The 21,568-nt window shown below is 38.1% G+C and overlaps 1 protein-coding gene across 1 annotated transcript in view; it reads left to right on the forward strand.

Annotated features, from left to right (window-relative positions):
* LOC149469240 (WW domain-containing transcription regulator protein 1-like) overlaps positions 1-16,847 on the forward strand; it is a 108,441-nt gene extending 91,594 nt beyond the window's left edge. Inside the window, exons 4-6 of the mRNA XM_089669516.1 lie at positions 9,169-9,302; positions 11,013-11,125; positions 11,570-16,847. Coding sequence (XP_089525642.1) covers positions 9,169-9,302; positions 11,013-11,125; positions 11,570-11,751 — 429 coding nt within the window. The 3' untranslated portion in view covers positions 11,752-16,847. The remainder of the gene's footprint in view (positions 1-9,168; positions 9,303-11,012; positions 11,126-11,569) is intronic.
* The last annotated feature ends 4,721 nt before the right edge of the window (positions 16,848-21,568 follow it).

Genomic DNA, 21,568 nt, shown 5'->3' on the forward strand with positions numbered 1-21,568 from the left:
AGGTTCCCTCATCTGCACTAAACAGTGTGGATGGACAAATCTCCTGCTGCCAGCTATTGTATTCTGATAGCCAGAACTCCCAGTACTCAAACAGTACCTGCAGCTGATTTTTTCCACCTGGCTCCTTCAATTCCTCAGTCGAAGTTTATTGAGCTAAGTGGTGTCGGCAGGGCCATTCATGGCTTGAATTTTACCCATAAATCAGCTGAAATTCGAGCCATGGGTGGCTCTGCCGACACCACCCTGCTTGACAAACGTTGACTGTGCAACTAAAGGAGCCAGGTGGAAAAATTAACTGCAGTCAACATTCAGGTATTCTGAAAGCTACAGGTGTCAGCTGTCAGAATACAATAGCTGCCATTGGGAACTGTCTCCATCCACACTGTTATGCATGGCTGAGGCAATCTATGTATTTCTCAGTGGGCTGAACAAGAAAAATCTTTTCGTGTATGGCTTGTCTACCCAAAACTGACAGTAACACAGATACTAGCAACCTACCAAGATAAATGAAGCAACAGAGACATTGTTAGCCATACAGCTAATCCCATTCCATGCTGAATTTAAAGGATGAAACTTAATTGGTTGCTATGGACAGTTATTCACTTTTTTGCCCACGTTTTTGCAAATAAGGCCCTCCTTGTCCTGCCACCTATCGCAGTCTTTGTAAAATCACTTTAGGAAGTTTTACTCTAGCTGCTGTCACCGTATCATACTAAAATATCAGGTGGATCCAACCTTTAAACAGTGGAGTCACAGAGTATACGTTTCATTTCACTTTTACTTTCCCACCACCCTGTGTTCAGGTTCCTGTCTGGCTGGTAAAAATCAGATTAATTAATAACACAAAACAATACCTTGAATTAAATAAATAACTGGAGTTTCTGTAATCTTTGGCATGAATCAAAGTAGTTACTAGGAGAGTAAGGTAGCAATTTAAAAATCAATAATTGCAAATTACTTCTGAAACATGTTTGCTGCTTCAGACACATTGCCTAATACCTAATTGTCTAGTTGATCTGACTCATTGAGGCATTGTTTATGACAACTAGGCAATGTAGGGAACAGCCAAGTAAATTAAAAGTACAGGTATTCCTCAACTTCACACAAATCGGGAAAAACGGGAGCTGGTCCGGCACTGCATTGGTTGGAGGGATGATAGGCTGATCTCACAGTAACAGTTGCTATCAATTACAGAGCTGGCCATAAGTGGCCTTCTTTCTTAAATCATCCTTATTAAATGATGCTACAGCCTAGGATGGGCCTTGCATTCCCTCAAGAGTTGCTGCCATCATGTTCAGTTACAAGGTACTGTTTTCCAATATGTACATCCTCGCTTTGCTATCCTTTTCAATCCCTTTCTTATGTAACAGTTTTGCGTTTTTGTATTAGCGTTTAGCGGAGTTTTTTCGCGTTTGCTAGAGACATTTTTATTTTGGTGAAAGAAAGTCCAAACAATGGTTTTCCACGATTTACCGCATTTTTACTTGTTTTTCAGAATTACAGCATTTTTACAGCTGCAAACCTCCTCTAGAAACTCACAAGTCAGTGGCGGACTGACCGTTTGGAAACTCGGGCCCGGGGTCAGTAGGGGGCCCCATGAGATGCCCCTGGTACCTTTTTCATAGGCTTTTTTGAGTTTGGGCAAGGACACAGAGGCCCCATGATCTTCTATTGCCCGGGGGCCCCATGAGTTGTCAGTCCGCCCCTGCCACAAGTCCTGGGTTTTTTTTCCAGCCAAAAAACGCCCCTGCCAAAAAACGTTGATTACAGTCTATGTGTGCATGGACACATAGAATAACATGTTGGGGAGTTCACTGGCTGTAGAAAAAAACGTCAAAAGCCAAAAACAGCAGCTGTAAAAATGTCTAGTGTGGATGAGGACTAAAACTGGAACTAACAAATAGCTAAAGGCACAACTAAAATACATATATAGGTAAATAAAGCAGTTAACATACGTATGTATGTATATATAGCTATTTGCTGGAAGTTGTGAATTTTCTCTGTAAATTCAAAGCATCAAAGTAACCAAACAACTGGTAGATCTAGGTTCTGAAGTGCCACCTTTCACCTTCAAACACTGCACTTTAAACCTTTTAGAGTAACCAAGCATCACTTCATTAGGCCCATACATGCATACTTGCCTGTTCAGGGTCTTCTAGAGAAGACCCTTAGATTTTAAAGACAGAAAAGCTGGCTGTAATGAAACCATAATAGTACCCACTGGCTGAAGCCAGAACATTTATTTCTGTAGTTGGGTTATTTTCTTTAACAACAGAACCTAAGCTACTTTAAGCTATTTAATATTTTGGAAATTGTGTTCACTAAGAGTAAGGACATCTGACAAATTAAAATATTTTCTCTATAGATTTAGACATTTATAACTAATCCCATTCCTCTGGCAAGTTATACTCTTTTCAAGCCTGCCATAGTATGAGACATTATGTCTATACTATGAGCATGGGCCAGAAACTGCACTGTGGCATAGAAAATGATTCCTCTTCTCTGGCTAGCTGAATCTCATTCACCTGTCTAAAAGGCAGCAAGGAGACAAGTGAGAGTATCACTTTGTCTTAGCCTATGGATGGTTTCTAGTGATTCAGATAGACATGATTGGATTCAGACTGGGCACCTACAACTTTGCTGGAAAGCCATGTTATAAGCAGACTTGAAGCCAATAAAAAGATGATGAATTTCCGCCTGGTATTTGCTTCCTGTGTGATCTGGTTTACCCTAAGGTCATCACAGAGGACAAGGAGGCACTCTTTACGTCTGGAGGAAAAGAAATTTAATCTCCAAACATGGAAAGGTTTCTTCACAGTAAGAGCTGTGAAAATGTGGAATAGACTCCCTCAAGAGTTGGTTCTGGCCAGCTCAGTGGATTGCTTTAAAAAAGCCCTGGATTCTTTCTTAGATACACAGAATATAACTGGATACAACATTTATAGGTAAAGTTGATCCAGGGAATATCTGATTACCTCTTGGGGATCAGGAAGGAATTTTTTTCCCTGCAGGAGCAAATTGGATCATACTTTGCTGGGGTTTTTTAGCCTTTCTCTGGATCAACTGTGTCTATAGGATTATAACTTTTTTTTTAATGGTTGAACTGGATGGACTTTTGCCTTTTTTCAGCCAGACTATGTAACTATGTAAGTAAATATCTAGTTTAATATTTGTTATTGAGGCTAGTGGTTAAGTATGCATACTATAGCAATACATATTCACAAAGAGAATGTTTCCTTCTATGAAAAATGATATTAATAAAACCCATGACAGCTTTCAGGCCCTCATTTAGGGTTATTGGAATACAGAGCTCCTTGCTGCGATGACTTCATTGTAATAAGTACATTGTCCCCAAGTTAATCCTTCACTCCTGCCTTATTATCCTTAATGTAACCTGCGTCCATGGAATTGCTGAGTTAGTACTGTGGGCGGTTGCCAGGTAACTGGAATGAGGCGGAAGGGCCCGGGTCAGCGGCTGTGGAATTCCTTTGGCAGGTCTTGTCATTCTCTTTTTATCCTGACAGCAGTTTCTGGACAACTTTCCAACCACTCCAGACTTGACAGCTGCTGTGCTGAGAGCAGACACACCCAGCTGAGAGAAAATAGCAGTTCCTGGGAGTTATGCTATCGGGGGGCTTGAGGTTTCTTAGGTGCAACCTAAACACCCATCTGAAGGAGCTATGTAGCTGCTGTAAAAGTCAAAGATAAAATGCGTTTGTCTATGGTGACTCAATTATTGACCATGGATTAATACTGGTCTACAGGACCAGGAGATTTCTGCAATTTAGAATGACAATCTTTCCTCAAAAGGACCTGGTAGGAGCAGAGAGCATTGTATACCTTGTTAATGTACAGTGGAAGAGTGTACTGTATACATGGTTCTGCAGAAGGCAGTCCATGCAGACCTCCAGCTCCTGTAGACAATGATTATATCAGTGTGTTATGGATGCAGATGTGCTACATTCACCTTCACTAAATGAATGAGGAATCTGAACTCAAATTCCCTGATTTCCTGAGAACTAGAGATCAAATAGCAGTGCAGGATATAAAACCCCTTTTTATAAAGGTAACCAATACTGAGAGAGAAATGCAGGCTGCCATTTTTGACCTGTCCTTCTGAAAATTCTGATTGCCTGGTTATCATGATGATCTATTGGCTTTGATACCGACTCAGAACAGACATGCAGATCAGGAGTAATGGCTTAAAGGGGTTGTAAACCCAACTTTTGTTTCCTAAAATATAAAACAGGCTTATACTAAGCAATGATATTGCACAAAGTGGCCCCTTACCTCCTCTTTTGGGGTCCCCTGCCGGTGCTCTCTGCTCCTTCTCTTCTGTGTGTGCCCCCATAGCCAGTCCCTAGCTATGTGGGCAGTCGTACAGGCTTACTGCCTAGCCAGGTTGTATGTGCCCATAGACACACACAGCACAGCTTGGTGACCCCCTTCTTTCTCCTCACTGGTTTTTTTTTACTTCAGCAGGAGCCAATGGCTCCCACTGCTTTTAGAGCCTCCAGTGAGACCAAGAAGAGGAGAAAAGAACTGTTGTACACAGGCACAGCCCTGGATCAAAAGGTAAATGGTTGGGGGGGGGGGGGGAGATGGGGGGCTGGGGTGGAGCTGCTATTGAAAGGTCTTTTACCTTAGTGTAGAGAATGCATTAAGGTAAAACAAATATTTGCCTTTAGAACCACTTTAGGGCTCTATATCTTAGTTTTTGTTCAAGTGATGCTGAAAGTAGTAAAGCCAAGCAACTAGCATTTTCCAATAATTGCAGAAAAAGTAGCCTAATTATTCTTGTCAGAACTGGTTTCCTTTATAGCATACATGAAACAAATTAAATGAAGCTATTATGCATACTTGAATATTATGTATAAAAATAAAGTCTACTGATGCATTACCAATAGGTCATGTGGAATTAAACATTGTCTTAGTTCAAGCCTTTGATAGATTGTTCAGATCACACAATGGCTACCTATATGACATACAGGGAGGAAATAACCAGGCCATATGTAAGATGTTTGAATTGGAGAATATATTTAACCCATGATACCTGGAAAATCTAGCACTGTGAATATTTAAAGTATTACTATACCCATGACCCTGCATTCACTATATCCGGTCTTCCACTATACACAGAGCATGGGAATGCAATTATTTTGTAAATATAAACTGCTAGATACTTGTTCTCATCAGCAATATATAGCAATCTTGTACCTTCTATCAGTGTTCCGCATAGCACTGGCTAATCTTGTAGGAGGAGTTTTCATCCTCCTGTGACTGTCCTTTGAGGCTGCATAACCCCTGACCCTCTGTCTGGGCAGCACTGATTGGCAAAGTGCTGCTCACATGCATCCTCCCAAAAAAAACAAACTCTCTAACAATACACACACAAACAGAGCATGCACAGACTTGCCACTTCTGCTCTAACTATGGCAAATGGATTGAGGATGGTAAAAGAAGGAGAGGATCAGAGAAGACAGGATCAAACAGCCTTTTTACACAATGTGGAGGATTAACCCCTTAGGTTCCATAGTGCGTATAAACATGCTTTACTGCATATACAGATTGATGTTACTGTTGTGGGTTTAGTAAGACTTTAAGTACACATCACAATGAGATCCAAAAAATGTACCGCATTCCATAAGCAGTATATCTGATCAATATAAGCAATGGAAAAAAGAAATCAGACTATTTGTAGACATAAATTGACCATACACCAATGGCATTTTACCAGAAATTATAAAGATCTTGATAGTTGGACTTTCTTGCCTTGTTTTATTGTCTGCAGTGTTCATTGTAATTCCTTGTATATTCATTTTTTACTTCCCCAGGCTATATCTCTTTGGGATTCAACAAATATCATAAATATGGCACTGCATATTAAATGAATATTAACATTCAGATGCTCAGGACTCTAAGTGTGCTGAAATGTTGTTAGTTTAAATGATTGTTTCATTTTTGAGAAAGCGGAACAAAAAAAGTGTTTGAAATAGGATTGTGTTGGAGTCTGGCACAGCAGATCTCAGATCTTTTTTTCTTGGATGACACCCTGTGGTTGATTTACTAAAACTGGAGAATGCAAAATCTGGTGCAGCTCTGCTTATAAACCAATCAGCTTCCAGGTTTTATTGTCAGAGCTTAATTAACAAGATGAAGTTAGAAGCTGATTGGCTACCATGCAGAGCTGCACCGGATTTTGCACTCTCCAGTTTTAGTAAGTCCACCATTTAAGGTTAGCAGCATGACAAGACTTACACCTTAGTCCATGTTCATAAATGACCCCTGATATCGTTAATTTGCAGCAAGTAGAATTTGAAAGGCACTTCTACACGATGAAACAAAAATGAATCCCAGCTGCCACAGAGCCTAAAATAGAAGCCTAAAACATGTTTGAACTTGTAAAGACCCCTGGTGCATTTTTATCTAAGACACTCACAAAGTAAATGCAAGACGTTCCCTGACCCTGCTTGACTATATCGATGTTAAATCCACAGTACCAGGGTCTATTGGATTGAGCTAGCGTGTGTTGAATAGTTTATTTACTGCTAAATACATAATGATTTGGATTAAAGGTGTGTTATTTCACTGATGTCAATTCAAAGGAGAAGACTGTAGCAGTGTTAGGAAATACTTTAGATTATTGTGTATTCTCCTTCTGAGAAAATAGGGAAGATTACTTTGCCTTTGCGTGATGACTAGTCATACAGTATTTATTACCTATCATGCTTCATCAGACTTTTGAACGTGTATATAAAATGCTGCGTCTACACATGCTTGGAGAAGTTAGGGGAACACCCAATACATACATGTGCATTCTTAAACTATAAGCTACCCATAAAAAGGACAAATAATGTCAGATTACATAGCTTTGTGATTTTTCCATCCATGGCAGAAGCAAGTTCTGAAAGCTAGCTACACATATCCTTCAAGTAATAATGGGAAATAACATATGAGCAGTTCTGGGCTGACCAGAGGTGGCACATTTTTTTTATCCAATCCAGTGAAGGTTTGGGAAACTTGCATTACAGTTGATTAATTTCATCTACATAAATCATCGCAAAATAACCAATAGGTTAGCAAAACTGAATTTCAAACAGCATGACAAACATTCATGGTACGTAATTGTTAAAAAAGGGAGTAGCGGGCAGTGAAATCACTAAATCATCTGTTTAAAATCTATTACATCACTAGCATGTAAAAATGGAATAAACCATTTCATGGAAAAAGACTGAATTTCTCACATGGCGGTTGTTGGGAGCATGGTTAATATACTAGCTACAAAGTAGATTGTGTTTATACAGTATGGTTAAATCTTTATTGATAAACAAATGACCTTGTGTGGCCATCCTTGATACAAGAATGGGAGATCTGAAATCCCTCAAGTATGGGAGACTGTAGAGATAAACCCACACGCATAGCTCTATAGAGAGAGAAGTGAGGAGCAGGTCTACTACCATAATCATGTTTCAACCTCCTAACCTTACTCTTGGTGGGGGGGGGGGGGTTAGACATTCTATGGACAATTTAGACAACAGCCAAGTAATCTACCAGCATGTCTTTGGAGTGTGGGAGGAAACTGGAGTACTCAGAGGAAACCCAGTTAAGCACAGTGATAACATACAAACTATGGTGTTTTTGCTGTGAATCAAACCAAAATCCCCAGTGCTAACCACTGAGCCAATGTTCTGCCCTGCAGGTGTTCTAACCTGACACATCAAGTATTTCTCCCAAATGTTTTGAAGCAGGGTTTGAAAAGACAAAAGATAGCAGCCAGATTAATGATTGTCATCTCATGTCTGTGAGTAGCTTTAATATGACTATTTCTGGTAATCCCCACATAGTATGCATGTTTGGCATGAGTGAATCAGAGACCATTCCACCAAAACTGAGCACCAGCCAGGTGGACAGTTTAATAACAATGTGCTGCTGGTCATGAAAGACTATAACATGAAAAAATGTTGGCTTCATTTTTTCTAATCTGACAACCATAAGAAATGACTGGTATATCAGTAATCTGTGTCTGCTTCATCTGTTCCAGTCAGCTGTAGCTCCACAAGTCTGTCAATACAGGTGCTCTAGGCAATTGCTTTTATTTTTATTTAAAGCTCATCTCTCTCTACTGGGTATATGGGACAGCTGATGTCGCTAAATCAGAACAAACAATGGCCAACTGGTATCCATACTTAACTTAGAAAAATATAAAACATAAGATGTGGCATCTGTTTTGATTCCCTATCAGTCAGTACTTTGCAGTGCCTCCTTTGATAGAAGGCAATGCTTCTAAACCTTTTTCATTGACACCCATCTTATTCATGCTTTAGAAAGTTTTATGCTGAACTTAATCACTTTGTGACACTTTTGCCAGCACCGTCACTTAAAAAAATGCATTGATCAAAGAATATGAAGGTGACATGGAGGTATGCCAGAGCTCAGCAACTCAGCCTCTGCCTTAGAATGCCAAGTCAAGTTATCCCTGTTCCTGACACTATATGGGCACCATAGGGAAGTTTACAGGTCGTGCTAAAAAACTGCATTCATTTGATATTGCTGGCTTAAGGATATACTTCCTTTGTGGTCAGTCAAAGGAAATCAAATGACAAAATCCCTTTAGTCCCGGTGATGATTCCTCTGCCTCTTCACATCTGTGCAATTTGTTGTTTTAAAGGAGTTTATGGAATAAATATAGTTTGAATGAAAGTGGTTTTGCACCTGGAGCGCTGACTGGCATGTCAAATGACGTCAATTCACAGGACACCATCTAGTGAACTGAGATGTGCAACTTGAGCTAGCAACACGTGCAGTCTGCCTCTCGTGCTGTAGTTCCTTCCTCCCTTTATATGAGTCATATCTCTTCCTTATTGTGCACAATGATACTTTGCTGTCTCTTACCCACCCATTGGCTCCAGGTTATTGGGACGTGTGGAAACAACCTAATTATTGCATTTACCTTATATAAAGGTTAATAAATGGATGTGGATTTACAGATTACTGGGAACAACATGGCTCCCAGCCATTCAGTCATCTGTAGGCAACCATGCATGTCACTAACCCATCATGTTAATTAGGTTTCTTAAAAACATTCTATGATTTCTTTATATATGTAAATGTTCTGGTGTGAAATCCTGCACGTGAGCTAATTTTTCTCTGCCATTTTATTTCATTCAGGAAGCTGCACTGTGTCGACAACTTCCCATGGAGTCTGAGTCCCTTGCACCCGTTCAAACCACAGTGAACCCTCCTGCCATGACCCAGGACATGAGATCCATAACAAACAATGGCTCTGACCCTTTCCTTAACAGGCAAGTTACAAATATATAAATCTTTACAAGGATTGCACAGAAGGAATAAAATGCAACTTGAAACAAAATGTTAGTTCAGGTACCTCCTGGTTAAAGAGACTGTTACCTTAGGAAAGTAAAATGCTTCTGATAGGTATAAAATGCAGTGGTGTCTGCACATACTGTACTAGCAGCAACTGTGATCAGACAGCCCCACCAATTTTTCATAGTGGTGGCGTTTGCTCACCCCTCCATCTTCCCACACATTCTTGTTGGTCAGTAAGGTAGCCCATTGTAATGTTGGACCAATGGGAATGTATGGGGGTAGGGAGCAGCTGGCAAACCCCCAAATTACCAGAAAATGCTGAAGCTTTGGCTGTTTTGGCCCAACTATGATTATTTATTAATTTATTAAAGGTACTTGTATATCATAAATAAAGGTACCACATTCAGGTGCATATCGGGATATTCAAGTTTTTGTTTCTCAGGTCAATGACCAGTTCTTCAGGAGAAGGAATATTCCTGCCCCTTGATCAGCTGGAATATGGAGCCCCTACTCTTTTAATTTTGTACTACTGTATTTATTGATTGATTGCTGTTTTGGAGACAATTATTCCTCCGTCATTTCCTGAAGAAGCGAGCATTGACCCAAGAAATACATTGGCGTATGATATCCTGATATGCACCTGTTATGGAAATATGGATAAGGAAATAACTTTCACACTTATATTGAGGAATTGGGATATCTGGGTGAAATATTGTATTTTAAATAAGGATGTAAGATGAACAGCATGTAATATACTTGTTATCTTGGATTTTTAAATGGAAGATTAAAATTGGGTACTTTTTATATAACTAGTTTGTGACCTGGTACCTTCAAGGCAAGGTCCTGTACCTTTTTGTATAGATAGGGAGTTTCACATACAAGTGAAGTAGGGGATACTCAAAATTGATGCAGATATATTTAGGTATCTTTGTATAAATACTTGACATACAACCAGTTCAATCAGAACTTTTTATTGGCCATCCATGTTTTGATTTTGAAAGTTTCCTCTTTCTCCCATTTCTTCTTGGTATTCTAGATACTGAAACCGTACACTGGAACGATATAGAAATGTTGCCTACTTTTTAAGATGCATGTATCTTTATTTATCTATACAGTACTCACTTAGGTGTATCTGTTTACAGAAGCCCATGGCTATTGGGGGAAAGCATAATACCCAGACAGGGCCCAAGGATTAAAAAATGCATTAAGCTCTGAAATGGTCTTTGCTTGACATGGATTGCATTCCTACATGCTAATTATGTTTTGGGGCCCTACAGAAAAATAGATTGTGCCAAAACGTTCAATAGTTGTAAATACATTGCTTACTCATATTTGATGGTTTTATTTTGGGGATTTTAGACTTATATGTAATTAGGCAGATTCTGTTGAGGGTGTGAAGAATAAAACAGTATACATATAATTGTAAAGTGTAAAAACCTTCTTAACAGGCCAGTGTGTGATGATATACTGGTGAACACTGTTCAACTAACAGGGTTTTCAGATGTCAAAGCTAACAAATGAAAGACGTGTTTACTAAGTGAAATCAAGATTCAGTAATAATTTGCACTGTGTCAGTTATAGTTTGTGAGATTGTAGTAAATTCAGATGTTGGTGTTTAAGTGTGTATTTACTGTATATTGCCCTGCAAGAGAAGGTGACTTACATTTGTATATTTCTCTCCATAGTGGACCATACCACTCAAGAGAACAAAGTACAGACAGTGGCCTCGGCCTTGGATGCTATAGTATACCAACTACACCTGAAGATTTTCTCAGTAATATGGATGAAATGGACACAGGTAAGAAATAACCCAATTTGACTGTTTAGCTCAATAGTTCTGTCTGTTTTAGATCCGTAGCAAATTAATAAGATTTCAAATTTGAGGCTGGGTTTATATTTCAGAATCCTGTAGGCACAGAATCCCCAGGTCCTAAACAGGTTATACGCTTACTGATTTGATTATGTGTTGAAAGATCCTCAGATATTCTGAGTTAATCTTGGAATTATTCCTTGTTTTTCACTACCATTTTGATTACTGATGAAAGTGATCTGTGGGTTTTTAGCATTCTAATTGCTGCCAAGCCAACCATGGAATGTATTTAGCAATTAGTACATGTGAACTGAAACTTTTAAAGCATTTGTCACTGCAAACTGTCCAAATGAACTAACATATGAGTATGATTATCTGCAAAATATTGTACCATAATACTTTCCATATTTCATTGTCTGTTTTTTCCTACAGGTGAAATTCTTGGTCAGCCAGCCTTGAATCTGAACCCCCAAACACGTTTCCCAGATTTCCTTGATGCTCTTCCGGGTACAAATGTTGACCTTGGGACACTGGAGTCTGAAGATTTGATCCCAAGTCTAAATGACGTGGAGTGTGTGCTAAACAAAAATGACACCTACCTCACCTGGCTGTAAATTGCTGATGCCCCGACTGCCTTGTTGTGTCTCCAATAACTTTGCTTTATTGTATTTCTTATATGGAAACGTACGATGAGCCTCAGAAACATTTTTATTCATGTGTTGCCATACTGACTCATCTGCATTATTAGAGCTAAACCAGTCATTGTCTGAATTCCTATATATATATATATATATATATATATATATATATATGTTCATCAGAATGCATATTTTATTTTTCATATTGTATCACCTTGCCAGAGCTGTGATGTGTACAGACCTGTGGTAAGCCCAGGTGAAGCTCTCTACAGGTCACATTTCTGTATTTAGATCTGCTAAAGACTTTGTAGAAATATTGCTTTGAGAACATAGCCTTTAATTGTAAACGGAGAATCAAATACAACTGTGCAGTATACACCTTATTTATAACCTTAGAGCCTAACACATGTAATCTTTTTAATATAAGCTTTTGAAATCATTGTGATATTAGAAAATTTGTGCTGGAAATCGAGTAACGAGTAGTTTTTTTTGTTTTTGTTTTTTTTTTATGCCAAGCTACCTAGAATGTTCTCATTTGTTTTTACTTTCTTCTCCCTTTTTCTTTTTTTTTTTTTTGCATAAGCACAAATACTATATATGTCTAGAGTTGTTCAGTATATTACTGTATAGATTTTAGGAAAAATATAAAAATGCTTCCAACTGAGAGTAGCATAAAGTTCAATAATCGTTCAACACTACAATATTGTAACATTGACCAGTTTGGTACTAACTACCACTTTTTTTTTTGTTTTTAAATGATGTGATTTTTTTACTGGTATTTTTTAATGCATTATCAACATTATTGTTTATTTTATTAAGCACTATTTTTTTTAACTAACTGTAACTGATAAATTCAGTCTTTTTTATAACATAAAATAATGTATCTCTGACATTATCAAAGGGAGTATTTTGAATAAAAAAAACTGAATATTGCCATGAGTGGGTTACAGAAATTGGAGGGTATTTACAAGGTAAACTATCAGTATGTATCTGATGTATATTGGAACCCACTTTAACTTTTTTGTCTATGATTTTTGTAAAGTAAAAAAAAAACATATATATACTATCTTTTCTGACCTGTCGTTCCAATGGTGATATAATCTTTAGCCACTGTTGGAGCACTGGGTCTGTCTACAGTATATCCTATATTACATTGGAATTGTGGGACTGAATACGCATTAAAGGCATCAGTTAATCAGCTTAGTCATAAATGCAGATGACGTCCTAAAATCCATGAAATATTTTTGAAACAATATAATATTTATATCAAAAGACTAAGCTTTATTTTATAACTCTTTTGAGTAAACAGAATTTTTTAAAGGCATTATTGATCTAAATCTCTTGGTGTAACTTTTTTTTAATCCACAAGAGATATTCTTTGCACTTACTTTGGGTATATGGACTTTCATCCCTCTGTAGGGTCTTGCAGTTTGCCTGTTTATTTGGCAGGACAAACCTTCTGTTTTCTTTTGGGCAGATGAAGAATAATAAAAATCCTAGAAGTGCAATGGCTGGAATCTGGAGGACTTGGAGGAGGCTATAGTGATATGGGTGCTGAATGATACAAAGATAGAGGAATAGTTACTACTATTGACATTTATCGGTAGACTTTTTCTGTATAGTGATCTTCCTCAGTGTAATAAAAATATAACTTGATTTGCATTATTTTTTTTTTTTAAGGAAGGCCCTAACAAATATCTATTGGCAGTGCTTTACCATAAATACAAAGAAAGCAGTTATTTTGTGGGCTAGGAAAAATATATGTTTACACAATTCTGAAATTAGGTATGAATTATTACAATACCAGGGTCATGCCTTAGAAAACACAATGATCCCAGTGTCTTTGACTCCAATCTTTTTTTTATGTTTATGTTGAGGCAAAGAAAGATGTCATCCTTCACTATATTTAGAGCTTGCCTTGCTCATTCGACCACATACACTAAAACCTGATATTTGTTGACAGTCCATAATTGCTGTTGGTTACTTTGGCCTTTTTTATTCCAGTTTGAGGTACTGCCTACCACGTTCTTAGTTAGATGGATAGGATGTGTGAACAAGCAATAGGTATTTTTTTAGGCATTGTATAGCACAGTGTTGCTGAAGTGCGATGCTGTATGTTCCTCCACAATCATTTGTCAATTTGCAGTAGTTTGGAGATGCGTAGAAGGAATAGGGTTTGTCCTGGGAAGCAAACTAAAATTAAAAAGAAACACCCATCAAAGGATTTATTTCCTTGGAGCTTTAACAGGTATTGGTTGGGCCACATGTACACTTTATTACCTACATCAATGCAATTTGTACAGAAAGTACCATAGTTCAAGCAAGTAGCATAGTTAAACCTGAACAAATTATTTCAGTTACATACCATGTATTGTTAGAACTAAAGCAGTGATTCAAATATACTGGTGGTAATTTTGAAGGTGATTAACTTACTGTTGTGATATCACGTAGATGGCAAAGGTGTTTTCTTAATACAAACCAGCAGCTAGATTTAGTATTAAGATTATGGAATAGTTTAAACAGTTGCTTTCGGAAAGTGGGGTGCAAGTCGTAAACTAGCAGAGGAAATAATATGCTGGCTTAAAATCCTGGTCATCTAGGTTGACATGGTCATAATTGTTATAAACCTATTGTATTCAATATTTGCTATTTTATTTTCTATTGTTTCTTTATTTGATTTCTGCCAGGATGTAGAGTTTTTACAGCATGCTGCATGTAGTTTAAGCAGTATAGATTTAGGAGGTTGAAATTGATAGGAAAGTTACTGAGGTCTATACCGATGAATTACGCGGGAGCTGAAGCATTTATAGTCGTGCAATATGAGATGTCTGAAAATAAGTCTGAGATCATTTACAGTATGCTTGGCTCAGGCTTTAATGCAGTCCAATCTGCTTCCTGCTGTACACCAAAAGCAGGAGAGATGGTTCTGTCTTGACTACAACTGATCAACACACAAGTCACACAGCAACCAAGGAAATGCCACACTGCATCAATGTAATCAGTGGTGGAAAGTAATAGCAGCTTATTTACCACTGATTGCACCGCTTTATCATTAGTGATGGTATTATATAAGGTCAACATAAATACTCAACAATCACTTGGCTTTATTTTGTAATGCTAATGATGCATTCTCAAGCAAAAGTCCTTAGCGCACATTGACTGCTCCATATTGCTCAGTGGAGGATACAGGGTAGTAGTAGCAGATAATGTACTAGGACATGTACAGATCACTTTATGTTACCACTTTGCATTTTAATCAATTACAGCATTTGAGTTATGACACCTATGTGGAGGGCAGTGATATGCTGTAATTCATAGCAGCCATTGAGAACTTACCCCAATATGTCTGACTAGGCTAAGCTACTGAAAGAACATGAATGGTTGGTTAGCACGGGTAACTGCACACTATGTAGCATTACATGGAAGTCACTGAGTTTGAAAACTATCTGTATTTGTTGATAGGAGGATGAGAGTAACAATCAGCTACAATCAATCTCCTCTTTTTCATAGTATCGTTGACCAAAAGCTCTCAAATTCACTGTTACATAGACTTTAAAGATTTTCTATTTTTATGTGAAACTGTGAGTTATATTTTGTTTACATGCACCTACCACATTACACTACTAAGTGCCTGCTTTGGATCAAACCGATGATGTTCAAAGGATGCAGTTTTAAAAGGGGATGACATAAAAGAGAGCATCAGAAATGAAACCTTCGAGCTGGACAAGTACTTGGGTGTTAAACAGGAGTACTGTACAGGACTGATGTACTTTATGTTTTATATATACATATGCCCCAGCTACAGCTGCATATAAATACAAACGTGTATTACTAATTCATAGTTTCTGTGTGAACAAATCTGCAAATACAAAAAAAATTAAACAAAGAAACATGGCTGCTAGAGGATATGGAAAGGAAACAGAATAGCCAGTGGCTCAGCGTTTGCAAGCAGTCATTCTATTACCAAATGAAGGGCTCTGCTGTTTGCTGCAAATGCAGGTGAGCCCCAGGCCAATGAAGTAAGGCTAATCAAGAAGATAACTTTGTGTGCTAGGCAGATGTTCCAGTGCATATTTTCCCTTATTTAATTTAATTAGAGCAATGAAGTTGTGAAGTGAAAGGGTTTAATGACCCAAGGCTCCTCTTTAATAAGATGGCATTAGGGGCAGTGATGTGCCATAATCCATAGCAACTAGGTTCAGACTAATGAATAATTCTGTTTATTAGCTGTTGGGCTACTGCTTTTTGTATTGATCTTTTTGCCTCATTAGCTTAAGATTCAACTCAACGAATGTTTACTTTTGAAGTAGAAATTCTAACTTTGGGAATAAGATTCAGTTTGGTTCAATGTATATTTTAAAAAGCATAACTGATGCCATTAAATTATGTTATCGCATAACACCTGATCAGGTATTTAAGTTGCTAAATGATTGAACATTTATATTGTATCTCTTGTTGATATACAGCAATACTGTGTGTTATGCCTATACTTATAATTACAGTGGCATGGACCCAAGACTTGTATTATCTGTTTATTATTCATGTTAATACAGTCATCTCAAGTGTTATTCATTTTTAGCAGGTCAAGACAAATTCTACATTTTAACTGCTTGCTGTCGGTTACAACTTGCTTTACCACACTGACCCCGTGCTGTTGAAATGAACCCTCCCCCAATGTAAAATACGCCTATCTATGAGGGCATACAAGAAACACTATTGTCTCCATTCTGAAGCCTTGTGCTGACTGACACTATGTCCTTGTTTTGTTTTTGAAATATTGTGAGGTTTATCTGCATGGATTTCAATTTTTATTACTGTAATATAAATCTAGACACTACAATTATGCAACAATGTGTTGTGATATGCTCCATATTTATATGTACTTTGTAACCAATGTGCCCCCTGACTGTTCCCCATATGAATGTATGCTGCCTATGAAACTGAGAGACGCGTGGATCGACCTTAGAAATACACATTGTACTTTTTTCCTTTGTTTATGCCATCTTATTCAATTTAATAGCTGACTTTGCTTCTTTGTTTGGGCAACTATGCAATAAACCCTCCAGAAGGTATAGCTGTCTTGTTTGTCTAGTTATTTTTTAACTTTTTTTGTTATTAATAATTACATCATGTTCAGTCCTCCGCAAGGAAAATAGTTGAAACAGTCCATTGACCCTAAGGCTGGTTCCTCTTCAATATAGCATACATCTGATTTCCCCCTGAAATAACACTGCTTCTTAATGAACAAATCCATACCCTACTATTATGCAAACACCCCCAAATTGATTGTCTCTCATCCATTCTCATTTTATATAAATACAGGTATATTCATATAAAATACTGACAGTGGAAATGATCTGGGTCTACTCACAGCTTTGGGCTTCAGTCTTCATTGCCTCATAGTGGCTAATTCTGGTGGACAGATCATTCAAAATGTATTTTTTCGTATCTACTGATCCAAGCCAAATTGGGAAATAACAAACTATCTCTTTTTTGTTTTTTTTCACATGTAATTTGAGATAAAAATAATTTTCTGCGAACGATGAACGTTTGAGTCTGAATCTTTCTTGTAGCAACACAGAGACATCATTAATATTAAGATATTGGAAGATTGTTCTCTTCTAGGCCATGCTTGAATCCAGAATCATCACCTTTCCTGTCACTTAAAAGTGCTCAAAGTTGTTTAATTATATCTGCTTGAATGGGACGCTGCCACATTTCTCTTACAGAGGCAGCAACCCACCAGAAAAGGGTTGAATATAGGAAATATTATTCCTTTTTAGCAGATTAGATTAGGTGAAAAATTGTAAAACCTCTTTTGTATAATATTTTCATGTTTTTACAAACTTTCTCTTTTTTTGCAGATAATTTGATGTTGTTTAGCGATATACAGTTGTGCTCAAACGTTTGCATACCCTGGCAGAAATTGTGAAATTTTGGCATTGATTTTGAAAATATGACTGATCATGCCAAAAAATTCTCTTTTATTGAAGGATGAAGATGAATTTAAAAAGCCACAGATGTGGGACATTAACCTCTAATTGGCATTTAACCTGTGTGTGTCACCTTGTGTGCCTGTACCAAGGCCAAACATTCCAGGGTATGTAAACTTTTAATCATGGCCATTTGGGTGATTTCTGTTATCATTATGATTTAAAAAGGAGCAAAACAACTATTTGATAATAAATGACTTCATATGATCATCATCCTTCAATAAAAGAGCATTTTTTGGCATGATCAGTCATATTTTCAATATCATTGCCAAAATTTCACAATTTCTGCCAGGGTATGCAAACTTTTGAGCACAACTGTATACGCACTATGTTGCCAAAAGTATTGGGACGCCTGCCTTTACACACACTTGAATTTTAATGGCATCCTAGTCTTAATCCATAGGGTTCAATATTGAGTTGGCCCACCCTTTGCAGCTATAATAGCTTCAGCTCTTCTGGGAAGGCTGTCCACAAGGTTTAGGAATGTATCTATGGGAATGTTTGTCCATTCTTCCAGAAACGTATTTGTGAGGTCAGGAACTGATGTTGGATGAGAAGGCCTGGCTTGCAGTCTCTGCTGTAATTCATCCCAAAGGTTTTCTATAGGGTTGATGTCAGGACAGTTGTGCAAGCCAGTCATGTTCCTTCACTCCAAACTCGCACATCCATGTCTTTATGGACCTTACTTTGTGCACTGGTGCGCAGTCATGTTGGAACAGGAAGGGGCCATCCCCAAACTGTTTCCACAAAGTTGAGATCAATAAATTATCCAAAATGTCTTTTGGCAATAGAGAATGTGTATATATATATATATATATATATATATATATATATATATATATATATATATATATATATATTTTCTCAGAGCACCGTAACCTCTGAGCACTGTCCCTTGGTTTCATCCTCTATTTGAGAATAATAAATATAATTTTGTGGTGCTAAGTAATTTGTACGGAATTTGTTAATAACAAGAAAAGCAGTAAAATTCTGCAGATCCCCTGATGCCAGCAACAAGAGACCCCCCCATCAACAATAGGTCCCCACAACAATAGATCCACCCTCACAACAATAGATTTACTCAGCAACAATGAACCCCCCCACAACAAAACGTCACATCAACCATAGAACCATCCCAGCAACAATAGACCACCAGCAGCAAGAACAGATCTCCCAGTGCCAAGCATCAATAGACCTCTCCCTCAACAGTAGATTCCTCCCAGCAACAACTGACCCCCAGCAACATAAGACCCCCCCCCCCCCAGCAACAGAAAATTCTGCACCATCAACAAAACAAAAGCCATATATATCTACAGTATATATATATATATATATATCAGTATAAAAATCATAAACATTCCTTTTTAAGAGGTTTTGTGGTACTTGCTTTTGACTCTCCAAGACAGGAAATTTCCTCAGGAAAGTTGTGGCAATACACACACTTTAACTAAAGGGACCTTTCCTTAAATATTATGCTCTGTTTAAAGTGGAACGACACTGTATCTGAGCACAACAAACCAAAAACGCTATTTAACACATTGCTATTATGCATAGCAAACTCACCCATCCATTTATGTCTCCATGCTTTATTTTGCTGAGAAATCACTTTGAAAAACACCTCCTAGCATTTCTGACAGTGGCCAACTTGAGTAAAGGCAGATGATTCATGTAGCATTTACTTCCTGTAATCTATATGCCCTTAGCTCAGGCATGCATGCAGGAGGGTGTGCTTAGCCGAGAAAACTCCTCCTCCCCTCCTGAAGACTCCTGGGATGTATGACATAACCCACCTAGGCCTGGAAACCAGGAAGTAACTGAAGAAATGTAGAAAAAATGTTTAAAGCCAGTAGATATGATATACTGTTCTATCTATTTACTAATGCTAGCAGCATAAGGATTAGAAAAAGATAATGCTTGAGAGAGTGAAGTTCCACTTTAACATTACATTGTTATTATGGGTTCAAAAAGGTTTCTTAGAATACAATTCTAGATGCTCCCTGAAATTCAAAGGAAGCTCAACACAGCCCTATCTCAGTTGAGAAGGGTAATATTAACTCTATTCCCTGGCTATGTATAGGAAGAGGTTTATTGAGTTCAGAGTGATCTGTAATGTTAGTCCAGAAATTCATATTAGGCAATGCCGTGACCCACTCTATCAATCATTAGGGATAGACAAGTAGCATCTTCATTACTTGTCTTTAAACAAAATGTATCCTAGAGGGCTGTAAACAGGCATGACATTAAAGACAAACCCTGCCCTAACATTTAAAAAAATTACAAAGAGTAAGATAATTACATGTTAAAGATGGAGAAAAACTACAGGATTTAAAGACTAATACTCCTCGGTGACTGACAAGTGATTAAATACACAAGGGCTTTTTACTTCACAAGACTACATAAAAAAATGTCTTTGTTATGTTTATACGTGGCTGGATTACATCTCTAGTGTCTCTAGGCAAGGATGCATGGCTGCCACTAGGATTGGAACAAGGAAAATCCTATGAACTCTGGTATTCAGGAGGAATCAGGATCATCCACACAGCAGGGCTGTCAAGTCACCTTAGAAATTCTGGAGTCAACCAGTATCTTTGAGTGGCCTCCCGAGAGCCTGAAGTGTATTTAAGCCCTTGGTGACGGCGCATCCCGGCCCTTTAAGGGGTTTCTAATGTTGGGAGATGGGGCAGGGTTTAGGGTCATGTGACTGGCTGTCATGGCAGTCACATGATCAGAAAGCTCCCGACCGCAAATAGTGACCTTTCCATGAGGTGCCGGTAAATGTGCCCAGAACACATTTTTGTTTATACTGGGTACGCAAATATGCAGCATCTCAGTGGCTGGGCTTGGCGCTAAGGAGTTAAACCCAGAACAAAAGATATTATATTGCATATTACCTATCCTTAATTGTTGTAAATACATTCATTTTTTCAGGCTTTTTCTTTTAGTTTCACACAGTGATCCTGCCACCAACACATTTCCTGTCTTAGAGTGATGGCGCTCATTTACTGTATTGTATCAATGGAAGAGCCACTTCCTCAATCTAAAACAGAAGTGTGTTAGGACCACAGAAGACCTTATCCTCCTCCCAAAAACATAGAAGAGAAGTGTTCTGTAGAGCAGCCTTTTTCAACCAGGGTGCCCAGGCACCCTTGGGTGCCTTCAGGCATCTTCAGGGGTGTCTTGGCTAAATGCCTAAAAGTTGCTCCAAAATTGTAAACAAGCTCATATTGTATCTCGACAACCTTCCAGTCACCTGCATTGTAATAACCAGTGATGTCACCAATTGATAAGGAGGACATCGGGCGCCTGCACAGCATCCTTGTTTGTCCCTCCCCTGCCCCTCTCCATCAGCACTGGGGTCATATTAGCTCAGTGAGAGAGAAAAACATTGGAATACTAGTCAGTACCAGTTTGCAAGGATATATTTACTTTGGAAGAATAAACCACCTATAACCCTAGGTTCACACCTAAGCTTTTGCTGATGCAGTTTGCAGAAACACAGTACAGTCCATTTAACATGATTTCCTATGGGACAGGTTCACATCTACGCGTTTTCACCTGGTACGTTTTTTGGAAAGGGTCAGGGACTTTTTTTAATGCAAAATGGTGGTTGGTTGGTTCTATAGACTTCAATGGGAATGCTGCAGAAAAGCTTGTGTGTATTTGCCATGTTTTTGATGTGTTTTGCATTTAAAATCTGCCTAGCAACAAGAAAAATGAAAAAAACAAACAAAATCCAAAACACAGCAAAAACGCAACGCAAAACGCAATGCAGAAACACATCATATGCAACCTGCATAGGC

The sequence above is a fragment of the Staurois parvus genome, unplaced genomic scaffold (genome assembly GCF_062004578.1).
Source record: "Staurois parvus isolate SC_StPar_1 unplaced genomic scaffold, SC_StPar_1.0 ptg000078l, whole genome shotgun sequence".
In the NCBI taxonomy this organism is placed as follows: domain Eukaryota; kingdom Metazoa; phylum Chordata; class Amphibia; order Anura; family Ranidae; genus Staurois; species Staurois parvus.